The sequence below is a fragment of the Mixophyes fleayi genome, chromosome 4, assembly GCF_038048845.1.
Source record: "Mixophyes fleayi isolate aMixFle1 chromosome 4, aMixFle1.hap1, whole genome shotgun sequence".
NCBI lineage: Eukaryota > Metazoa > Chordata > Amphibia > Anura > Limnodynastidae > Mixophyes > Mixophyes fleayi.
The window spans coordinates 9,274,256-9,299,843 of record NC_134405.1 but is presented as its reverse complement, the minus strand read 5'-3'; the positions used below and the strand labels follow the sequence as shown (position 1 = coordinate 9,299,843).

Below are 25,588 nucleotides of genomic sequence, written 5' to 3'. Positions count from 1 at the left end.
ATTGTTAGCACTGCAACCTAACAGAATTATAATTATTAGGGTAATCATTTGTTCTTTTTATATTCTGTAATTTGTATTATCATTAGTAAATATTGAAAAACAAGATTTCTTTCCTCATTTTGATCTGTTTTTCTTCTGATGTAATAGTGAGTATGTGGAGAGTACTTAGGGCTAGATTTACTAAGCTGCGGGTTTGAAAAAGTGGGGATGTTGCCTATAGCAACCAATCAGATTCTAGCTTTCATTTATTTAGTACATTCTACAAAATGACAGCTAGAATCTGATTGGTTGCTATAGGCAACATCCCCACTTTTTCAAACCCGCAGCTTAGTAAATCTGGCCCTTAATCTCCTATAGGGATGTATCACAGCTTATTGTCTTCTGTGAGTGTACAGATAAGTCTCCACAGTTTTATTTATGAATATATGTGGCAATATACACAAGAATAAAAACAATTGCAAATGGTTGGGTCATAATTGCTTGTGTATAAAATATATTTGTCTTCTGTACAAACATTACTTTTGTTAAAGTAGATTAATTATTGTATAAGGCTTCTAAATATTAACAAACTTTTTTCTCTTAGGTAATTAATGAACAGGATCACACTAAAAACAGAAGACATTTTGGGAAAGGACTTTGTACTCTAAACATGAGTGTTCCAAAAGAATAGTCTCATCTACATGTCATACAGACTACAAACATCAGTTCTTCATAAATTCTTTCAAATTATTTTATTTTTTAATAGAAGAAACCTTCTACAAATAAGTTGCTGGTAACTAATACGCTAGAAGTCCTATCTATGCTCTGAATGTCACAAAGTTTTTGCTTGTAAATCACAACTACATCAGAGGACTCACACAAGAATGAAGCCATATAAATGTTCTGAATGCTACAAGTGTTTTACCAAAAAGTCAAATCTTGATGCACATCAGAGGATTCACACAGAAGAGAAACCATTTAAATGCTCTGAATGTATCAAGTGTTTTTCCCAGAATTCACATCTTGTTGCACATCAGAGGATTCACACAGGAGAGAAACCATTTGAATGCTCTGAATGTAGCAAGTGTTTTACCCAGAATTCACATCTTGTTGCACATCAGAGGATTCACACAGGAGAGAAAGCATTTAAATGCTCTGAATGTCGCAAGTGTTTTACAAAGAATTCAAGTCTTGTAAGACATGAGATGATTCACACAGGAGAGAAACCATTCAATTGCTCTGAATGTAGCAAGTGTTTTACCCAAAAATCAGATCTCGTAAAACATCACAGGATTCACACAGGAGAGAACCCATTTAAATAAACCATTAACACACTTTTTTCTCTTAGGTGAATTAATGAACAGGATCATACTAAAAGCAGAAGACATTTTGGGCAAGGACTTTGTACTCTGAACATGAGTGTTCCAAAAGTATAGTCTCATCTACATGTCATACAGACTACAAACATCAGTTCCTAATAAACTCTTTTGGATTTACACAGTCTTATTTATTTTTTTTATAAAAGAAACCTTCTACAAATAAGCTGCTGGTGAATAATGTGCTAGAAGCCCTGTCTATATTCTGAATGTCTCAAAAGTTTTGCTCATAAATCACAACTGACCATACATCAGAGGACTCACACAAGAATGAAGCCATTTAAATGCTCTGAATGCTACAAGTGTTTTACCAAAAAGTCAAATCTTGATGCACATCACAGAATTCACAGAGGAGAGAAATCATATAAATGCTCTAAATGTAGCAAGTGCTTTACCAAAAATTCAAGTCTTGTAAGACATGAGAGGATTCACACAGGAGAGAAACCATTCAAATGCTCTGAATGTAGCAAATGTTTTATTCAAACGTCATCTCTTGAAAAACATTGGAAGATCCAGACAGAAGAGAAATTATTTTAATGCTCTGAATGTACCAAGTGTTTTACTCATAATTCATGTTTTCTTGCACATCAGATGATTCACACAAGAGACAAACCATTTAAATACTCTGACTGTAGCAAGAGTTTTACACACAAGCCAGCTCTTATACAGCATCAGAGGATTCACACAGGAGCAGCAAGTGTTAAATTGAAAGAAGAGCACTTGTCACTCACCAGAAGATTCATACACAAGAGTCACCCTGAGGATCTGAATGTAGAATATGTATCATAAGCAAGTTATGTTGTTCTATCACCATAATATCCATATAGGGGATATGCAGTTTTATTTTTTTTTCAATCTAGCAAGTGTTATATATAACATCAAGGCCATGTTATATGTCAGAGAAGACTAGAGGGGTCTGGCAAGGAGACTTGGGGGCATTTTTCATATGGGAAGGTCTAACTGTAATGATCTAGAGATGCAGTACACAATCACACAATGACAATGGGGCAGCCCTAGCTGAGCTCTGTAATATATTGCTGCTCTGCTCATGCAGGTAAAGGAACTAGTAGAATAAAGAACGTTCTATCCAGAAGAGAGTTCCAGCAGCTCTTCTCAGTACTGGGATTCCTTCTATGACAGGCAGAACTATGAATACCGAACATATCTAAACTAACACTGCACACTGCCCTGTTCCACACTACATGTGCTCCTATTGGTCTCTGTTACATCTCCTTAATGTTTCCCTCATACCGTTCAATTGCTATCTTGGTTGCTGTATTCCCTAATAACCAATCATATCATCACATTTGTTGTTTTGATGACACCAGAGTGCTAATAGCTGATATCTAGTTTCTACGGGTTACAGCAAATCCTTGTTCTTCACACCATGTTATTATATAAACCTCAAGGAGGAGACATTGCTCCCCAGTCTACTTGTATTTTATTAGTTATCTAAATCATACAGCTCTGATCTGCATATAGACTGAAGGACCATGCTCACACAATATCTTTAATTACCATTTATTTTACTGGCGGCTGTTTCTATAACACTTGATGTTGAATAAAATCTGATCATAATAAATGTGGAAATTCTGTTTTTGATTGTGGATCTGACATTTTTTTTCAGTATTAATTAATATTGTACACTCTGCTATATTTTAGAAGATGGAACCAGAGGTGATATTTATGGGGTTGTGTGATGCTGATAATATGAGAGCCAATAATAAAAACACTGCAAAGACCAGTTATCATTATTATCATACAGCAAATGTATTAGAGCAGGGGTCAGGGAACTTTTTGACCTTTTATCCCAAAATATATTTAGAAACGCCGACGTTACCCCCTTGATTTGAAAGAAAGGAAATCATATATTATTAATTATTGGAATTCAAAATTTTATTGAATCTATTCAAAATTTCTTTGAAAGCTTCAACTTCAAAACTTCAGGTTTTGTAGAAATCATGTTGCATCATTTTTGATACAAGAGCATTAATATTGGGGCATTTTAATGTCAGAGCAATTTGAATACAGTCTTCAGCGTCCAATCGATTTCTCTGCTTTGTTTTTATGTTCGTTAGAGTGTAAAATACTTGTTCGCAAAGGTAGGTTGTTGCAAAAGGCGGCAACTTTTTGACTGTCTCCTCATGTGCAGTTTTGAATGACTTTGCAGCTGTTGACATCCAAAAATATGACAGATCTGCTTTGTTTTCAAATACAATATGTGCTTCATTATTGCCTCTGCCAACCCTGGAGGCTCTTCCGGTACAACAGCAATTTCACATTTAAAGGGGTCTACAATCCAACTGACAGCATGTGAATCGGCAGCATTACCCCCATGAATTTCATTTTTACCCCATTTGGGGTAATTTACCCCTGTTCCCTGACCACAGTATTAGAGGGATGTAGTAGAAATGTCTACAATGGAATTTGAAGAAGCTTTGAAATGTAAAATGTCTAAATCATAATGTTGACTGAGATATTGTCTACACTGCTATAATGTTGACCAAAATAATTTATGTTATAACGACACTCTTCACATTATATTAGGGATTTTAGAAACATGTAGTCGCTATCATTTACATCACCTCTGGGTTCTTCACTACGTTATATTTGTCAACTATGCCCTTTTTTTTCACTCTTTCTTTTCAATTATTATTATCTTTTGTTTATAAGGCACCACAAGGATTCTGTAGCGTTGCACACAGGAGGTTAGAGTATGAAACACAATGACAAAACGACAAGTCAAAAATGAAAATATTATATAAATTTAAACAACAAAACAACATAATTATATAAGGAAAATACTAGGAGATATCGCCCTGTTCATGAGAGCTGACATTCTAGAGGGGATGGGTGGACACAGAGTGGGTGAAACAGAGTGGGGTGAGTTGAGGTAGGGGATGTGGAGGTGGGAGAGTTAGGAGGAGGGCTGGTAGGATTGAATGAAAACATGAGATTTAAGGAATGTTTGAAGGTTTTGAAGCTGATTGATAGTCTAATTGGGAGTGGGGATGTGTTCCAGAGGTTGGGAACAGAATTGGAGAAATCCTGATGGTGGGAGTGGGAAGAGGGAATCAGTGAGGAGATTGGGCTGCTGTCATTGGCTGAGCAGAGTAGGTGGGAGGGAGTGTGTGAGGAAATGAGGTTGGATATGTAGTGCGGAGAGGAGTGGTTGAGGGCTTTGTAGGTAAGGAGTATGAATTATATTCTGAAGTGGACATGTCTACTGTGAGTGTTACCAGGGGAGAGGTAATAGGACATAGGAGAGGTGGGAAAACAGGACAGTTAGCCTTACATCACTTAATATATATATTATACCATATATTATATAGTATACACATAATAAAGGCAGCAGCACTCTCTTGTATCTTGTACAGATCCGGGGCAGAGACAGGGAACACAATATACCACTCAGAATAAACAAAAAAATCATATTTATTAGGTTAATCCATTTGAGCACCGAGTTAATCCAGAGGTCGTTCATTTGTCAATTTTTCTGGTGTTTTGCATTAACTCGCAGCTCAAATGTATTAACCTAATATGATTGTGTAATCATCCTGAGTGTTATCCTGCTTCTCATATGCAGGATCTTTATACATAAACATAGGATCCTCTGCACTTACCAACAACATTATTAATGATATTCTAGCTGTACTCTGTGTTGAACGACAGGGAGTGTCACATATTGTAATACATGCTAAGCTGACAAACTCACTCAGAAGTCTCCCCTTTCAGGCCAGTTCCTACACTAAATATAAACATACATCACAGTGCTAAAAATATTATCATAATCATTGGAGATCCATATATGTGTGTGTTATGTCTCATTTTTCATGGTGAATCATACTGAAATCAAAATTACTTCTGATATTTAGAACAGGTCTTTCTGCTCACACCCTCTGCATAGACAATAAGTCAATAATAAACAAAAGGTCCTTTTGTTGACATAACAGGATGCCAGAAACTGTGACGATCCAATTAGAAGATTTTACCACCTGCTGAGGTCTAATTAGAATTTCCCATGTAGTAAGTGGCCTTAGGAATGTTTATACCTCATTTACATGTCAGTGAGATTTACATGAGAGACCTGGAGACAAACAGTCTGAGAACCTTCTGGTCATCCCGGGAACTACTGAAGAGAGATGGGGAGGAATGACTATAAATAGGCAGTATCAGCCCAGTGTTAGTGAGTTGGTGGCTGGAGAGCTGGAAGGATGGAACAGTAAGAATGATCAGGAGGGAAAGAGATAGAAGGAGAATTCTTCAGAGTAAGGTAATTATATTATGCCCAATAATATACTGAGACATACACAAACATTTATAGATATCATGTTATAGATATTGTTTTGTAATACATATCATATATGTTTTTATCTGAACAATGATTATCTGGATAGTATTGTAATCTAATAGCATTATAATTATTATGCATATATATATATTGTATATTCTGTACATTGTATTATCTATTAGTAAATATTGTATTGCAAAAGAAAGCTGGGATTACATGTGTATCTTAACAATGATTATCTGGATAGCATTGTAATCCAACAGCATTATAATTATTAGGGTACATTACTGTACATTGTATATTCTGTACATTATAATATCTATTAGTTAATATTGTATTGAAAAACAAAGCAGGGAAAACATGTGTTGAACATTATATATCCTGATAATACATTCTACATTATATATATCTGCTTTCCCCTATGGTTCAGGTGTAGCCAGATATACATGAACCTATCTTTATTTTAAGAGTAAAACTTTTTTGAAGAGAACCTTCAGCCAATTGTTTGCAGAAGACGACACATATATCAGATAAGCTTTATATCTAATTTCCTTAGGTATATAAATATTGATTAGAGCACATCACTTTATATTTAAATTTGTTTGATAATACTGCACTGTTTGGTGCTTTTTCTTGTGTAATGCTTTGTTGATGTATACCTGGGACAGGTGTATATGGAAAGAGCAGTCTCCTGTATGGTGTTAATTTATTTCATTTTTATTTGTTTATTACTAATATTGTGTAATCAGTTAACACCACAAAGGTTATTCTTGTGAAGATATACATATATGTACTCCTTATTGGATACACATTTCTAGTACAGGGTAGGACCCCCTTTAGGTTACATGAATTACTGACTATATATTACATTACTGGAGAGTGTCTAAATGTTAACACTTGTTCTTCTTTAGTGTACTTGTTGTGAATTTTATTCACAGGAGAAACACTTACATCTAAAGATGTAAATTGTTAAATAATAGTGAGTCTGTGGGGTGTGAATTTAGCACAGATAGCCCTTCACAGTTTTCATTTAAGTATGTATGTTTCTGTATCACTGTTCACAAAAATAAAAACAATGGTCAATGTCTGAGTCATAGTTGTTAGTGTATAAAACATTTTTGTATTCTGTATCCAATATAACGTTACTATTGTTCAAGAAGTTTCATTAATGTAATGATTAAGCTGCTAAATCTTAACATTCATTTTGCTTACAGGTGAATTAATGAGCAGGATTCCCATTAATAACAGAAGACAGCTTGGAAAGGTCCTTGTTCTCTGAGCATCTCATTGTTCCAAAACATCTTACCTACAAGTCATCTATACTACAGTCATCAGTTCTTCTTTTAAGCAGATAACTTCATTTCTGAATAGGAGAAAATTTCTACAACTAATTTGTTGTAAAACATACGATGAGTCTAAAAGAAGAGAAGCCCTATCTGTGCTCTGAATGTGACAAAACATTTTCATACAAATCAAAGCTTATTGTCCATCACAGGATTCACACAGGAGAGAAACCATTTAAATGCTCTGAATGTAGCAAGAGTTTTAACCACAGGGCAAATCTTGTACAACATCAGAGGATTCACACAGGAGAAAAACCATTTAAATGCTCTAAATGTTGCAAGTGTTTTACCCAGAAATCCAATCTTGTTGTCCATCAGAAGATTCACACAGGAGAGAAACCATTTAAATGCTCTGAATGTAGCAAATGTTTCACCCATAAATCAAATCTTGTTGTACATCAGAAGGTTCACAAGAGATATAAACCATTAAAGACTAGAGCAGTCTGGTAACTGGACTTGGGGCATTTTCCCACCTGTCGTGATTTTCCTGTTATGACCTAGAGCTGTATATTATTAGAGCTAGGCAATGATGATGTGACATCACACTCTGTAATATACTGCTGTTCTGCTCATGCTGGTGCTGGGACTAGTATATAGAAGAACTTTCTAAAAGAGAGTTACAGCAGCTCTTCTCAGTACTGGGATTACTTCTATGTCAGACAGAGCTATCAGTACTGAATATTTCTATAGGTACACTGCACACTGCCCTGTTATACACTACATGTGCTCCTATTGGACTTTGTTATAGCCTCTGTGTTCTTTACCTCATACTTTTCTATTACAGTTTTATCTCCCTCTGTTATGACAACTATGTACTCAGAAAGGGTTATTTAGTAAATGTTGAATATAAAATACTGGTTTCTGTACCCCATAACAACCAATCAGATCATCACATTTGCTGGTTTGAAGAGAGCAGGTTGCTAATAGCTGATATCTGGTTGCTATGGGTTACATCAAATCCTTGTGCTTCACATTCTGTTATTAGATAACTCCCAAGGAGGACACATTGTTCCCCAGGATACCTGCTAAGGTCCTTCAAAACTATTTATTTTATACTCCACAGTGATCAACATCAGACATAACTGACCTGTATATAGACTGAAGGACCATGTTCACACAATATCTGTAATTACCATTTATGTCACTGACAGTTGTTTCTATCACACTGATGTTTAATAAAAACTGACATTGATAAATGTGTAGATTCTGTTTTTGTTTGTGGAACTAAAATATTTGTCAGTAGTAATGAGTATTATATACTCTTCTGCATTTTAGAAGATGGAACCAGGGGTGATAATTAGGTGGTCACCCAAGCTGACAGTATGACAACCAATAATGAAAACACAGCTAAGAACACATTAGTAACATACAGCAAATGTATTAGCTATGTGGTTATTTTGCGTAAACTGAAATACAAACATAGGGGGCCTGATTCACCAAGGAGCGTAAATGGCGATTTTGTGTATAATCAGCACATTTAATATATGCACAACTAGAACTGGACCATACACAACTAAACGCAGCAACATCCAATTAATCTTTGTACTCATAGGACACTTACTACAACTTATGAATTCTGGGAGGGAACAGTGTGGGGATCTAGCTTACGTCCTTATTATATGTACAGTAATGGCGTGACAAACATGAGCGCACGGAGATATATCTGATTCAAGCTTTGGGCATCTTACAGGTACTTGTTTATCTGCCGTATCTCTTGCTTCAGCTACAGGACTAGGTTAAGTCCTGATTACTAGTGATGACAATCTTGTGCGCATGATATAACATGTGCTTGCAATCCGGAGAAACTGTAAAAATGAATTTTATGTTCGGTAGACATTAAAAACATCCTAATGAATGTATTTCATTTAGAGTATATATATATATATATATATATACACCTTTTAAAATTAAAACCACATTACTCTCAGTAAGCATGACTCAATGAATCAGTCCCAGGGTCTTACTGCCAATCAGTAATTGCTCAGTAGAAGGAAAGATACATAGTATTCTCTGCTAGCTGCTGTCTGTCCTTGTCTCCTGTCCTCCAGAGGAACAACTACTCACTGTGTAAGGGTGGCTAATTAAGTACACTAAACTAACATATCCTCATTATATCTATATATATATATATATATATATATATATATATATATACATATTCATCAGCTCCATTACCTCCCAATACCCTCAGACCACCTCCAGGCCCCACATAAAATTACTGCCCTACTTGAACTGCATTATTTGCATGAAAAAATAAAAATAAATAATAACTATTCTGTAACCACCAAGTCTACTCCCATATAGATATGTCCCTTATGGACTCCCTTTTCATGCAGAAGACAACCTTCCTTCCCATAGATCATTCCTATTTTATGGACACATTATGCAGGGTTTTCTTATAATTTCATTTCATTAACACCCCACAATGATACTGAATGTGGTTGGATTAATCACTGCTTTCAATTTGATCTTTAGCTCTCGATATTGACGCCTACATCAAAAACTTCTAGTATTTTAACACTTCTGAAGACATTCCTCATCATCATCATTTATATATAGTGTACCACAGATACCATAGTGCCGGACAATCAGCTTATAAATATGACATACATCTTACAGATATGACAAACATGAATATAATAAATGATGTGAGTGAGTTCTCTGTACAGCGCTGCGGAATTAGTGGCGCTATATAAATAAATGATGATGATGATGATTATGAAAAAACATATTAACGGATCCATAAATACAAGTAAGTGCAACAACATGTAAATGGATACTCATGAGCTGGCATACGGCTAGTATGGATACATGTATGAGTTCCATGTGAGTGAGTGAACAAACAGCAGAACACTCTGCCATATCAGAGTCATTACTCCCTCTCTCTAGAATGTCAGCTATCATGGGCAGAGTCTTCTTTTCCCTGAGCCTCATGTCTGACAATCTCATATTTTAAAAAACGACAAGAGGAAGTGCTGGTTTGGGTCATACAATGCTCTGAGGTCATAGGACTGGATGGCTGCTGTGCTGTACAGTGACAGCGATCATTAGACTGTAGCCAGTGAGTGGATACTTTGTATCCATCTGCAGGGGATCCCAATAAATAATGTTTGGCCGTACCCCTTAGAGGGAATATTGATCGGCCTCGGTTATGTCTCTGTATCTATCACCATCAGGGAGGTGACGTATGTCGTCCAGAGGTGTTATAATAAATGCCACAATCAAGATGGTTATGATAAAAAGAAAAATGATATAGTCCAGCATTTTAAAGTAAACAAATCCCTATGTGTCAACATATACAAAAATAGGAGAATTTGTTTTGTACACAACACAGCTATGTTGGGATAAGATCACCTGCCAACATCAAGGCATCTCTTGTAGGTGAAAAAAAAAAAACAGCGTTGTAATTCACCAAATTCAAAACTGAGATACCAACCTTTTATTCATATAAACATATAATAGAGATATATCTAAAAAATATATTGAGCTGTAATTAAACACAGTTTGCTATAAATCTCACGTAATCCAGCATGTGATAATGGCAGAAATCTTCTCACCAATCTCATATAATGATGATCACTTTTCTAGATTGTAATTTATTACAAACACTCTTATTAGGACCATAGGACACTAAGCAATACTTTCACGGGACTGTTGTTTATCCCTTCTTAGTGTAGATGACCCATACATTGTAGCTGTCATTCATAGGTCCAGTCTAACTGCATTCACCAGCAAGAGGGGATCCCTGCAGTGTGCCAGGAGATCTCTTAGATAGGTGTGTTCTGTGGTCCGACCAAGATGGCTCCAATGTTAAAGGAAAACATTCCTGTTTATAATCATACCGCTTTGAATGACAGCTGAAATCGGTCCTTTTAAAGTGATAATCAGTGAGTCCAGTTAAGGATCTAATCTTTGAGTTTGTCAGAGCAGAAGTGATTTGGTTCCTGATGTGTTTCCTTACCAACAAGGTAGCTTCTTTAGAGGAATATAATCAGTCACAATTCAGCAGACAATGTGGTGAGCTTATCGCAATATAGCTATATTGTGCACAAAATCCTAATGATGTTCATGCCTACACATAGTGATTTGTATATTATTTCTTTAGAGCCCTGGACTATATTTTCTTTTGTTTGCACATACAAAGTGGTCTTAATTGTTCTGGCTGCACTCCTTGGTGTCACTGATCTCTAAAATGGTTCTGCTCTCTGTGGACAAAGCAGGGTGACCCCACTAGAGACATTTTATCGGTTATTTACCGGTGCCTTCTGTAAGCTTTGGGGTTATCAACTGGCTGGAAACTGGAACTATTCACTGTATTGTGTGATTTTAAAAAATAAGTCAGCTTCTTTCACCAGTTTGGAATTGTGCCCCAGTGATTAGAGAGCCCACTGGTGGATACCATCCCTGGTATCTTTACACTCTCCTGAGAAATGTTTTCAGAAGAAGCCCAAGTTATATGTCTGTGCTCCCTCATGTTTGTGGTTCTCCCAGGGGAAAGAGTTGTGAGGGGGAAGTAGAGTGTGATGTGAATATAATATACAAGTGGTTCTAATATGTAAATCTACTGTGTGTTATTAAGGATATTAGTAGTCACCTTGGCTTTATATGTCTTGTATAAAAGTATCCTGCTTTCAGCATTGTGCCATTATATTGTTGTGGATCAACTTGGTGACTTCTAATATCCTTATGACTTACAGTAGAGGGTGCATGGTCCTATATATGTACAGAATGTTATGCAGCTGAAGATGATAACCTCAATCCTATGCATCCAAGTAACTTTACACAATCCACTAGTTGCACCCTCTAGTGGTCGCTCACATTTATGTTATAACGGCCCTTTTCACATTATATTAGGGATGTCAGCTGTGTGTAGTCGCTATCATTTACATCACCTCTGGGTTCTTTGCTGTATTATGCCTTTTCATGGTAACTCTTTTTTAATTATTATTATATTTTATTCATAAGGCATAACAAGGGTTCTGAAGTGTCGTACACTGGGGGTTAGAACATCGAACACAATGACAAAATAACATAAGTACAAAAAGGGACAATAGTATATGAATACAAACAACAAATTGACATAATTGCATAAGGAAAACTCTAGGTTAGAGGTCCCTGCTCATGAGATCTTACATTCTAGAGGGGATGGGCAGACACAGAGTGGGTGAAACAAAGTGGGGTGAGCAGAGGTGGGGGTATGGAGGTGCGAGAGTCAAGAGGAGGGCTGTAAGGATTGAATGAAAACATGAGATTTAAGGGCACGATTGAAGGCTTTACACTGATCGATAGTCTAATTGGGAGTGGGGATGTGTTCCAGAGGTTGGGAACAGCAAAGGTCCTGATTGTGGGAGCATGAAGAGATAATAAGTAAGGAGGTGGAGGTGGTGTCATTGTCTGAGTACAGTGGGTGGGAGGGAGTATGTGTGAGGGTGGATATGTAGGGGGTGAGGAATGTCTGAGGCCTTTGTGGGTAAGGAGTTTGAATTGTAGTCTGAAGCGGTCAGAGTTAACACAGTAGAAGTACAATGTGGCATTTTGGCATGGCCAGAATTAATTTATTCCACTCTGATTCATATTATATCTGCTCTCTTCAGACTATACCAGGTCTACCAGATGCAATATCTTGTGGTTTAATCATTGGAGATCTAAACGTGTGTGTTATGTCTAATATTTATTATTGTGAATCACTTTGAAATAAGAGTTACTGCTGACATACAGAACAGGTCTTTCTGCTCACACCCTCTGCATAGACAGTAGGTTAATCCTAAACAAAAGATCAATTTGTTGACATAACAGGATGTCAGAGACTGTGATCCTCTAATTAGAAGATTTTACCTCTTGCCAAGGTCTTATTAGAATTTTCCTTTGTAGTAAGTGACCTTAGGAATGTTTATACCCCATTTACAAGTCAATTAAATTTAGATGAGAGACCTGAGGTAAATGTATCAAGCTGAGAGATATCCTGTGGTTTTGAAAAACCAATAAGATTTTAGCTATCATTTATTTAGTACTTTCTACAAAATGATAGCTAGAATCTGATTGGTTGCGATAGGCAACATCTCCACTTTTCAAACCCGCTGGAAATCTCTCAGCTTGATACATTTACCCACTGGAGACAAACAGTCTGAGAACCTTCTGGTCATCCCAGGAACTATTGAAGAGAGATGGGGAGGAATGACTATAAATAGGCAGTATCAGCCCAGTGTTAGTGAGTTGGTGGCTGGAGAGCTGGAAGGATGGAACAGTAAGAATGATCAGGAGGGAAAGAGATAGAAGGAGAAATCTTTAGAGTAAGGTAATTATATTATACATAAGAATATACTGACATATACACAAATATTTGGAGATACTGTGCTGTAAATATTGTATTGTTATAAATGTGTTCTGACATAATGTTATTGTGCAATAATATACTGAGACAAATACAAACATTTATAGATATTATGTTATAGATATTGTTTTGTAATACATATCTTATATATTTTATCTTAACAATGATTATCTGGATAGTATTGTAATCTATCTAACAGCAGTATAATTATTAGGGTACACTACTGTGCATTGCATATTCTGTACATTGTATTATCTATTAGTAAATATTATATTGTAAAACAAAACTGGGATTACATGTGTTGAACTTTATATATCCTGATAATACACTGTACATTATATGTATCTGCTTTTTCCTATGCTTGCAGTGTAGTTAGATATACATGAACCATTACAAATATTATTGTACATTTGTAACATATTCGTAAATATAATTATGGACATTTCTAGATTTTTATCTTATTTGTATGAGTCATATATGTTAGGAGAGGAATAATTTAGATCTCACATATTCATCATAAAAACCAACTTTTGTTGCACAATTACTTAAGATTTAGACCCAAATAGGTTAATGAACCAACCACTGTATACATGATAATGAATTTAGTGTGCCAATAATTCTGTAACTAACAACACACATAAAGCGATAGATAAACATAAGAACTGATTGGCTATTTTACTAGGTGCTGATAAAGGATTTATAACACAGCACTGAGGAATTAATTAATATTAATTATTTTTTGTTTAAAAAAATCCTATTGATCACCGACTGCTTAGATATAGAATAGCGCGTTTATACCGCTGGTTTATGGAAATCTAAATTGTTTATTATCTCATCAAACCTCATTTATCACCAGCTGCAAAGACCATTAATAATGTACTTTGTGCTGCTGATTTACATCTTTTAATAGCTACAGAAGACCTCCATATATCATTGGAAGATCAGTGCACTAATCAGAACTTGATAGCAATACAATATTTATCTTGTTATGTGTGGACCAATTAATACATTTTTAAGTGTAACAAGTATTATGGAATTTATTACACAGGTCTGCAAAAAAAACTGATTGATTCCATAAGTAACAGTTGATCACATTATTCTCAGAAGTAGATCTCTGCTTTCAGCATTTGAGCTGTGTCAGCTCACGGTACCAGGAGGGACATAAGAACTGAGACATTCGATGTGTATTGTGAGATCTATTTTTCTCTGACATTTTAAGACAGAACACTGGTAATTGAAGGATTTTAAATCTCACTACTCACCTTTATACTGACCTTTATACACCTTTATACTTTATACTGACTGTCTCCTTACATTCTTGGATTCTAAGAATGATTGACATTGCACAGTGAGCTATTAAAACCTGTTCTCTGAACTCGTCTGACATTAACTTATCTGATATATTATCCTAACAGCTATTTCTAAACATTGTATGCATAAATCTTTGCATCATGTTCTTTAGGGTGCTATCACCTGCTTTTTAACAATTGAAAAGGAGTTTTCTATTCTGTAAAATGAATTTGATTGTTTTAAATAAGGTTATTTACTGTCCATCATTCTGGTTTAATTTAGATGAATGTCATTAATAATCTGTCTTTACAAATTAAATTACTTATATATTTTGTTATGGTTTATTTTTAACAATGAATAATATCGTGTCAGTGTTACTGCTGATATTCAGAACATACCTTTCTGTTCTCACTATCTGTCTAGATAATATATAAATCCTAAACAAAAGGTCCATTTGTTGACATAACAGAATGTCAGACTCTGCGATGATCTAATTAGAAGATTTTACCACCTGCTGAGGTCTAATTAGAATTTCCCTTTGTATTCAGTGACCTTAGGAATGTTTATATCTCATTTACATGTCAGTGAGATTTACATGAGAGACCTGGAGACAAACAGTCTGAGAATCTTCTGGTCATCCCGGGAACTATTGAAGAGAGATGGGGAGGAATGACTATAAATAGGCAGTATCAGCCCAGTGTTAGTGAGTTGGTGGCTGGAGAGCTGGAAGGAGGGAACAGTAAGAATGATCAGGAGGGAAAGAGACAGAAGGAGAAATCTTCAGAGTAAGGTAATTATATTATGCATAAGAAAATACTGATATATACACAAATATTTTGATATATTATGTTGTAGATATTGTATTGTTATAAATGTGTTCTACCATAATCTTAAAGAAAAATTTTGTTGTACAATTAAGATTAAGGTCCAAATAGTTTCATGAGCCAACAATTGAATACATAATAATGAATATAGTGTGGCAATAATTCTATCAGTAAAAAAATATATATATATATATGCAAACAATCACACAAAAATAACGCAAAACTTAGTGATACACTATGATTTTCTTTAATTTTTTTACAAGCAAAACAGATTTCTTTTGAAGAGATTCTTTAGCCAAATACTCGAAGTAGACAACATATATCTCAGATCTGATTTATATCTAATTTCCTATGATACAGATATTGATTAGAGCACATCACTGTTTATTTAAATTTGTTTGATAATACTACACCGTTTGGTGCTTTTTGTGTGATTCTTTGTAGATATATACCTGGGACAGGTGTCTAATGAATTACTGATTATATATTTACATGACTCCAGAGTGCCTCATTTTTAACACTTTTACTTCTTTAGTGTACTTGTTGTGTATTTTATTCACAGGAGTAACACCTACATCTAATTATGTAAACTGCTTAATTAATAGTGAGTCTGTCGTGAGTCTATTAACTCCTGTGTGGATAATTCACAACTTTTTTGTCTTCTTTGAGTGTACAGATAGGCCTTCACAGTTTTCATTTAAGTATGTATATTTCTGTGTCGATGCACACAAAAATAAAATCAATGGTCAATGTCTGAGTCACAAATGTTAGTGTTTATATTATTTTTGTATTCCTTATCCAATATAACAAAAACTATTGTTATAGTTTTCATTAAAGTAACATTCATTTTAACATTCATTTTGCTTACAGGTGAATTAATGAGCAGGATTCCCATTAATAAGAGAAGACATCTTGGAAAAGTCCCTGTTCTCTGAGCATCTGAGTGTTCCAAAACAAATCACCTACAAGTCAGACATACTACAGTGATCAATTCTTCTGTATAGCAGCTAACTTCATTTGTGAATTGGAGAAACTTTCTGCAACTACTTTGTTGTCAAACACATGATGAATCTGAAAGGAGAGAAGCCCTATCTGTGCTCTGAATGTTACAAAACATTTTCATATAAATCAAAACTAATTGCACATCAGAGGATTCACACAGGAGATAAACCATTTAATTGCTCTGAGTGTAGCAAATGTTTTTCCCAGAAATCAAAGCTTATTGTACATCAGAGGATTCACACAGGAGATAAACCATTTAAATGTTCTGAATGTAGCACACGTTTCACCCAGAAATCAGATCTTGTTGTACATCAGAGGCTTCACACAGGAGAGAAACCATTTAAATGTTCTGAATGTAGCATGTGTTTTATCCAGAATGGAAACCTCATTAGACATCAGAGGATTCACACAGGAGAGAAACCATTTAAATGCTCTGAATGTAGCAAGTGTTTTATCTCGAATGCACACCTCATTGTACATCAGAGGTTTCATACAGGAGATAAGCCATTTAAGTGTTCTGAATGCAGCAAATGTTTCACCAAGAAATCAGTTTTTATTGTACATCAGATGTCTCACACAGGAGAGAAACCATTTAAATGTTCTGAATGTAGCAAGTGTTTTACTAAAAAATCATATCTTGTTGAACATCAGAGGATTCACACAGGAGAGAAACCATTTAAATGTTCTGAATGTTGCAAATGTTTTACCAAACAATCATATCTTGTTGTGCATCAGAGGACTCACACAGGAGAGAGACCATTTAAATGTTCTGAATGTAGCAAGTGTTTTATCCTGAGTGGAAACCTGGTTAGACATCAGAGGATTCACACAGGAGAGAAACAATTTAAATGCTCTAAATGTAGCAAATGTTTTACCCATAAATCAGATCTTGTTTTACATCAAAGGATTCATACAGTATAAAATACATACAGTTTCTGAATGTAGCAAGTGCTTTTCTGTAAAAAGAACAGAGCTATCAGTACTGAACTTTTCTACAGGAACACATCACACTGTCCTGTTTCACAATAGATGAGCGCCTATTGGTCTATAGTATAGCTTCAGTATTATTTTCTTCATACTTTTATATTGCTGTCTTATTTACCTTTGTTATTACATCTATGTACTCAGAAAGTATTGGTGTCTTATGGTGTGTTATACTTACATCAACAGGCAGCCAACAATCAACTTCAATAAAGGGTCTTCACGTTCTTTCTTCTCTTGTATCCTCTTTCTTTTTATATTGATAAATCAACCATCAACCACATCTCTATATCATATATCCAGGCGGTCTCCCAACCGAGTATTAACCAGACCCAAACTTGCTTAGCTTCCAAGATCAGTGAAGATTAGGTCTATTCAGGCTAATGTGACTAACTTAGTAAAGTAAAACACTTATTTACCCAAAAAATTACCATTCACTTTAAAAACTTTTAACCCCCAATAGACTAGTGAATATTCGAAAACCAATTAATTATTTTAAAAACCAATTGCGTTTGAAGTCACTATTAAGTCCTCCTGGGATAAGAGTTTTCATATCAAAATATATATTTCATTTCATTTTAGCTAAAATAACAGTATTATCCCTTGTTCTCCAATTTTCTTTGACAAGTTTCACCACACAAAAATAGGACATATCTTCTATTGATCATTTATGATATTTCTTAATGTGTGCAGATCTTGCATGATTGGGATCGCCTCTTTTTATATTTTGCGAATGTGTTCATTCAATCACATTTTTAACGCACTAGTGGTCTTACCCACATATTTTTTCCCACAATTGTAGGCTAAAACATATATTACATTTTTTGAGTTACATGTAATAAAATCTCTTATTTGGATCTGAATTTTGAATTTTGTTCACCTACCATAGAGGTTACTTCCACAATTTTGGATGTGTCATTTCTTATTGATCTACAGCCCATACATTTGTCACATTTGTGAAAACACTTTGTGGCAATAAGTGGCGTTTCGCTTTTTCTTGGTAGGACACTGGAAACTAAATTATTGTGCAGATTCCGTGCTTTTCTATATATGAATATCGCTTTCTCTAAATTATATCTTTAAGGATATTATCTTTTCGAAGTAGTTTCCAATGTTTCTTTATCACTTGTTCTGTTAATGCTCAACAGAAATTAGTTTGACCTTTACTTTGCTCCTTGTATGGAAAATTATTGAGCGCCATTGTACAAACCATTGTATGTACCAATTGATTTAGTGGTTTAGTGGTATTCCATTCAATTTGTTCAAGGCTGCTGTGGTTGTTGAAGCACCCTAGATCTAATTTTGTTTTGATGTAATCATAAAGGGTTAGTTAGTAAATTTTGAAAGTTAAATACTGAACGCGGTATCCCACAGCAACTAATGAGACCATCACATTTGTTGGTTTGATGATAGCAGGCCGCTAGTAGCTGATATTTGGTTGCTATGGGTTACAGCACATCCTTGTTCTTCACACAATGTTATTATATAAGTCCCAAGGAGGACATATTGTTTCCCAGGGTACCTGTAAAAGTCCTTCAAAAGTAGATGGAAGTAGATGGAGTAGGTGGAAGGGAGTGTGTGTGGAAGTGAGGTTGGATATGTAGTGCGGAGTGGAGTGGTTGAGGGGTTTGTAGGTAAGGAGTATGAATTATATTCTGAAGTGAAACTATCTACTCCGAGTGTTACCAGGGGAGAGGTAATAGGACATAGGAGAGGTTGGGGAAACAGCACAGATAACCTTATATCCCTTAATATATATATTATACCATATATTATATAGCATACACATAATAAGGGCAGCAGCACTCACTTCTATCTTGTACAGATTCGGGGCAGAGGCACAGAGCATAATATAGTATATAACAATCAGGTCAACACTCAGAATGTACACAAAATCATATTTATTAGATTAATCCATTTAAGCAACAAGTTAATTCGTCAATTTGTCACTTGTTGTGGTCTTTTGTATCAACTCATTAATCAATTGGATTAACTTAATAACTATGATTTTGTGCTCATTCTGAGCTCTGACCTGCTTGTAATAAACATACCGTATATACTCGAGTATAAGCCGAGTTTTTCAGCACTTTTTTTGTGCTGAAAAAGCCCTCCTCGGCTTATACTCGGGTGATGGAGATGCAGACCTCAATAAATAGTACTGAAGGGAATGGTGGTATATCCGGAGGCTCCAAACTGTATAGGACATAACAATAAGGAACAATGCAGAGCAGTGTTGGTGTGTATAACTCACGATTTCTTGATAGCAGTTGTCAGTCCGTCCGCGGTATTCCTTAAAGACTGCAAGCAAACAGATGGGGTGCGCTGACTATAATAGCCGTCCAGACACAAAGTCTTTTGAAGGAAAGTTCCTAGCTCCATTTGGTCCTACCACTCCAATAGCGCTGGTTGAAGTAGTGATGTTTCCATTCTTCAGACGCGCCTGTGCAGGAGGTTCCTGACGTCCCGGCTGTTACTGATTTCCTCATGTCTCACTAAACAGGCTGTCAGTGCAGTCCAGCGCTGCAGCGGCAGAGGATGAATGGGATGTGAAGCCATGATTCATTTACCATTCATCGCTTCATTGCAGTCTTTAAGGAATACCGCGGACGGACTGAGAACTGCTATCAAGAAATCGTGAGTTATACACACCAACACTGCTCTGCATTGTTCCTTATTGTTATGTCCTATACAGTTTGGAGCCTCCGGATATACCACCATTCCCTTCAGTACTGTTTATTGAGGTCTGCATCTCCTATATATCCTTTGTGATATATTACCTGTTGGTATTGCTACACCAGTCAATCATCCTATTTATTTATCTAGTCTGGGAACAATACATTTGTTTTTATAGATTGTATATATCATTTTTATTTTTGAAATTTACTAGTAGCTGCTGCATTTCCCACCCTAGGCTTATACTCGAGTCAATAAGTTTTACCAGTTTTTTTGTGGTAAAATTAGGTACCTCGGTTTATATTCGGGTTGACTTATACTCGAGTATATACGGTAATCTTTTTACATAAACACAGGATCCTCTGCACTCACCAATGACATTATTAATCCTATTCAAGCTGTACTCTGTATTGAAAAACAGGGAATGTCAGTTCCACATAATGTAATACATGGTAAGATTACCAACTCACACCTAACTCTGCCCTTTCTGGACAGTTCTTACACTAAATATAAACATACATCACTGTGCTAAACATATTAACATAATCATTGGAGATTTATATGTGTGTGTTATGTATAATTTTCTTATGGTGAATCATATTGAAATCAAAGTTACTGCTGATATTTAGAACAGATCTATCTGCTCACACCCTCTACATAGACAATAGGTGAATACTAAACAAAAGGTCTATTTGTTGACATAACAGGATGTCAGAAACTGCGATGATCTAATTAGAAGATTTTACCTCCTGCTGAGGTCTGATTATAATTTTCCTTTGTAGTCAGTGACTTTAGGAATATTTATATCTTATTTACAAGTCAGGGAAGTTTACATGAGAAGCCACTTTGATTAAAGAAAACACATTTTATGAGACCCTAATATAAATATAACCTGGAGACAAACAGTCTGAGAATACTTATTTGTCATCTGGGAACTATTAAACAGTTATATATATAAGTGGGGTTGAGATAATTATTACTATATTTGCTCAATAATTAGTGCAATTCCATTTTCCTGTACATGTTTGGCAGTTCCTCTAATTGAGATCAATGTTTCTATTTGATTCTTTCATTTATCCCATGTAGAGAAAACACCATCCCTTCTAATAATACAGGGGGTGTATTGCTATCTGCCTGTGTAATAACTATTCATATTATAATAACATATAATAAATAGTATAATAATGTATAATAACTATTCATAGTATAAAAACATATAATAAATAGTATAATAATGTATAATAACTATTCATGTTATAATAACATATAATAAATAGTATAATAATGTATAATAACTATTCATGTTATAATAAAGTATAATAAATAGTATACTAATGTATAATAACTATTCATGTTATAATAAAGTATAATAAATAGTATAATAATGTATAATAACTAGTACTATTCATGAATAATCAGAAACATTATCATATATTTGTAATATATGTATAAATATGTTGATGGACATTTCCAGGTTTTCACTTAACTCGTATGAGTCATATATTAAAGGGCAGAAATAATTTAGTTCTCCTATATTCTTATAAACCAAATTAATTGCATAATTACTTTACATTATTCTGATTTTTTGTAGCATAAATTCTAAAAGTATGTATATATATATATATATATATATATATATATGCACTCAATAGCCACTTTATTGGGTATACCTCTCTTTTACTAGGTTGGACCACACGTTAAGTTGTTGCCACATGACTGGCTGCCACATTTTGAAAACTTTTTCATCTTTAGTGTACGTATTCTGAAATTGGACACAGGAGCATCACCTAAAACTAAATATGTAAATTACTTTTATAAAAGTAAAATAAATATGTTTTCCATACCAAATGTTGAAGTTGTACAAAAATAGAGGTTTATTTATTACATTTTTGGTTATTGCAAGAAGTACACAGTTCAGTGTCAATACCACCTACAAACCAAGATTCCACAGCAGACTGAGAGCCAAAGATCTTGTTGCAGTTCAATAAATAAACTTACAATAGAAGGAGTGTTGTACAAATGATGTCATCATACCCTGGTTTCAGTACATGATACAAAGAAATCACAGCAAGGTAATAACAAAGCAATGAAGAATCCCCATTGTTTCATGGATCTACATTCTTGTCCATATATAGCAGCCGTTTTGATGCTCACATAGTTTATAACATTTAATAGCATTGTAGAGACTATTCCCAAATTAAACAATAAGTATATTAAAAAATACAAGTATAAATACAAATCAGGTTGCACACTATGAATTGTATTTACTATTAAAAATTCATTCATAGTGAATTGGTGACTTGTACATTACTTCCTGTCTCGATATATATCACAGTTTTTTTTTATCTTGTGTGGGTGCACAGATCAGATAAGTCTTCTCAATAAAAACAATGGTCAGTGACTTGGTCACATTTGTTAGTGTATAAAATATTTGAGTGTTTATTACACAATATAACACTACTACTGTTAACATAGATCCATTAATTGAATCATTATAAACATTTTGTTTTCTCACAGAATTCCCACTAAAATTAAAAGACATCTCGGAAAGGACCTTGTCCTCTGAACTGCTGAGAGTTCCAGAAATAATCCTCACCTACAAGGAATAGACTACAGACACCAATTCTTCTTATTCTGTGGAAAATCTACACAAGCTAATTTCATTTTTGAACAAAAAAACCTTCTACAATTAAGTCATTGCTGATCAAACACATTATGAATCACAGGAGAGAAACCCTATCTGTGCTCTGAATGTTTTAAGTGTTTTTTCAAAAAGTCAGGTCTTGCAAAACATCAATGGTTTCACACTGGAGAGAAACCATTTAAATGCTCTGAATGTACCACGTGTTTTAACCAAAACTCAACTCTTGTTGCACATAGGATTCACACGAAGAGAAACCAATTAATTGCTCTGAATGTGGAAAGTGTTTTACCAAGAATTCAACTCTTGTTGCACATCAGAGGATTCACACAGGAGAGAAACCATTTCATTGCTCCGTATGTAGCAAGTGTTTTTCCAGAAAGACACATCTTGCAAGGCATCAGAGTATTCACACAGGAGAGAAACCATTTAAATCAGGGGTGTCCAACCTTTTAGCTTCCCTGGGCCACATTGGCAGACGACAAATTGGTTTGGGCCGCACATAAGATACACTAACAATAACGATAGCTGATCATCCAAAAAACCATAGAAAACATAGTTAACATATATATATATATATATATATATATGAGAAAAAAAGTAGTTTTATATATATATATATATATATATATATCACTTTTTTTCAAGTCCCCCTATACTTACCTTTCAATCGCCCTGTTCAAAAAATCCTCTCTAGTTATTATACTATAATCACTTTTTGTATTGTTTCGATGCAATATCATTTAAGCCAGGCATTGTATATCAGGGTGCCCTGACCAGGCCTGCAGTACCTGACATATTCACCACTGTGACCTCAAATTGTGACCTGTTTTGATAATTACACCACTATGTTAGTTAAGGGATAACAACTTATAATGGGCCAAAAAGAATAATATATAATGCCCCATTAGTAATACAAGTGGAAGTATGTAGCAGGAAGATAAGGTCCATGAAGCTCCAGGACCAGGTGACTTTTATTCACTTGTCAGCGTCCCTTGAAATAATAAAAAAATCCACCTTAACTTACCTTTTAATCGGCTTCTTCTCCTGTCATCTTCTCTTCTTTTCTCCAATTCTGTGCTTCTGATTGTTCTTCTCGCGCGGGTGTCTCCTCTGTGCTGCGCTCCACAATAGATGTTGGGCGTGATGACATCACGCCTGAAATTCACTGCGAGCGCCGCACGGAGGAGGAGACAAGGGAGGGAGCCGGAGTACCAGCTGACGTGACCGCGTGACCGCAAGGTAAGTATTTTCTTCTCTTTTTTTTTTTTTTCAGGATTTTTTTTTCCATTAAGAGCGCTGCCTCCTTGCCACAACCAAAACTCCTTCTGGGCCACATTTACAGGAATGCTGGTTGGACAACCCTAATTTAAATGCTCTCAATGTAGCAAGTGTTTTACAGAGAATTCAAGTCTTGTTGCACATCACAGGATTCACACAGGAGATAAACCATTTAAATGCTCTGAATGCAGCAAGTGTTTTACCCACAAGTCAGCTCTAATTGAAAATCAAGTAATTCCCATAAAAATAAACCATTTAAAAAGTCTAAATGCAGCAAGTTTTTAATTGTAAACCAGAAGATACATGCATGAGAATTACCCTGAGGATATGAATGTAGCATATATATCATAAACAAATTATCACTTTATATCTCCATAATATCCCTAAAAGGGATGTGCAATTATATTTTGAATGTGACAAGTGTTTCTGTTGCATCTCCTTATTATTTCCCTTATACCTTTCTATTACTGTCTTACCTCCCTCTGTTATGAGAACGATGTACTCAGAAAGGGTTATTTAGTAAAATGGTGCAAGTAAAGCACTGGTTGCTGTGTCCTATAACAATCAATCACAATCATGTTGGTTTGATGACATCAGAGTGCTAATAGCTGATATCTGGTATCTATGTGTTATAGCGCAGCCTTGTTCTTCACACCATGTTTTCAAATAAGCCTCAAGGAGAAAACATTGCTTTCCCGGATACTTTTTTCTTAGTGATCCAAATCAGACAGCACTGACCTGTATATAGACTGAAGGACCATGTTCACACAATATCTGTCATTACCATTTATGTTACTGATAACACTTGATGTTAAATAAAAGCTGATATTAATAATGTGGAGATTTTGTTTTTGATTGTGGAACTAATATCTTTTTCAGGCCAAGAAAAGAATAGATAAACATCTCTAGGCGCTGCCTTTATACAGCCTTTAAACAATGTGTAAAAAAAGTACATAGGACTAACATATCACAAGTCCAATATACATATAGACTTATGATTTATATGATTTACTGGACTTGTGATTTGTTAGTCCTATGTACTTTGTTCACACATTGTTTAAAGGAGATGTTTATCTATTCTTTTCTTGGTCTCAGTTAATTGGTTTGTGGGTTACAAACCCCGTTCACTTCTCAGCCTGCCACCATTCAGGAGCGCTTAGTTCTTTGTAACATCTAAAGATTTGAAGGCTGTGGCAAAGTCTGAATGGTCATGCTATGTAATTCCATAAGTTGGGAACAGCACGGTAGAAGTCTTGTAGGTGGGAGTGAAAGGTTGTTACCAGAGACAAGAAAAAAGGGCAGGTCAGAGTTATAAGATTTAAGAGGGTGGGAGGGAGAGTATTTTGATATGAGATTATATAAGTATGGTGGGGTGGTATTGTTGAGTGCTTTGTAGGTAAGGTTGAGTAATTTGAATTGGATTCTGGAGGATACAGGCAGTCAGTGTAGGGATTTGGAAAGGTGGTGCCGCATATGTGTAGCTGTGAGAGAGGAAGTTCAATTATGCAGCAGCATTAAGAATGGATTGAAGCGTGAATACATGAGTGTTGGAAATGCCAGATACCAGGAGGTTACA

General features: G+C 35.2%; 1 protein-coding gene across 1 annotated transcript; it reads left to right on the top strand.

Moving 5' to 3' along the window:
• Positions 1-1,394: 1,394 nt before the first annotated feature.
• On the top strand, positions 1,395-24,921 carry LOC142149649 (uncharacterized). The gene is made up of 8 exons (XM_075204965.1): positions 1,395-1,409; positions 1,674-1,857; positions 1,942-2,048; positions 7,074-7,400; positions 16,509-17,351; positions 20,914-20,917; positions 22,984-23,087; positions 24,892-24,921. Exons 1-8 carry the CDS (start codon positions 1,395-1,397, stop codon positions 24,919-24,921), a joined length of 1,614 nt encoding a protein of 537 aa, XP_075061066.1.
• The last annotated feature ends 667 nt before the right edge of the window (positions 24,922-25,588 follow it).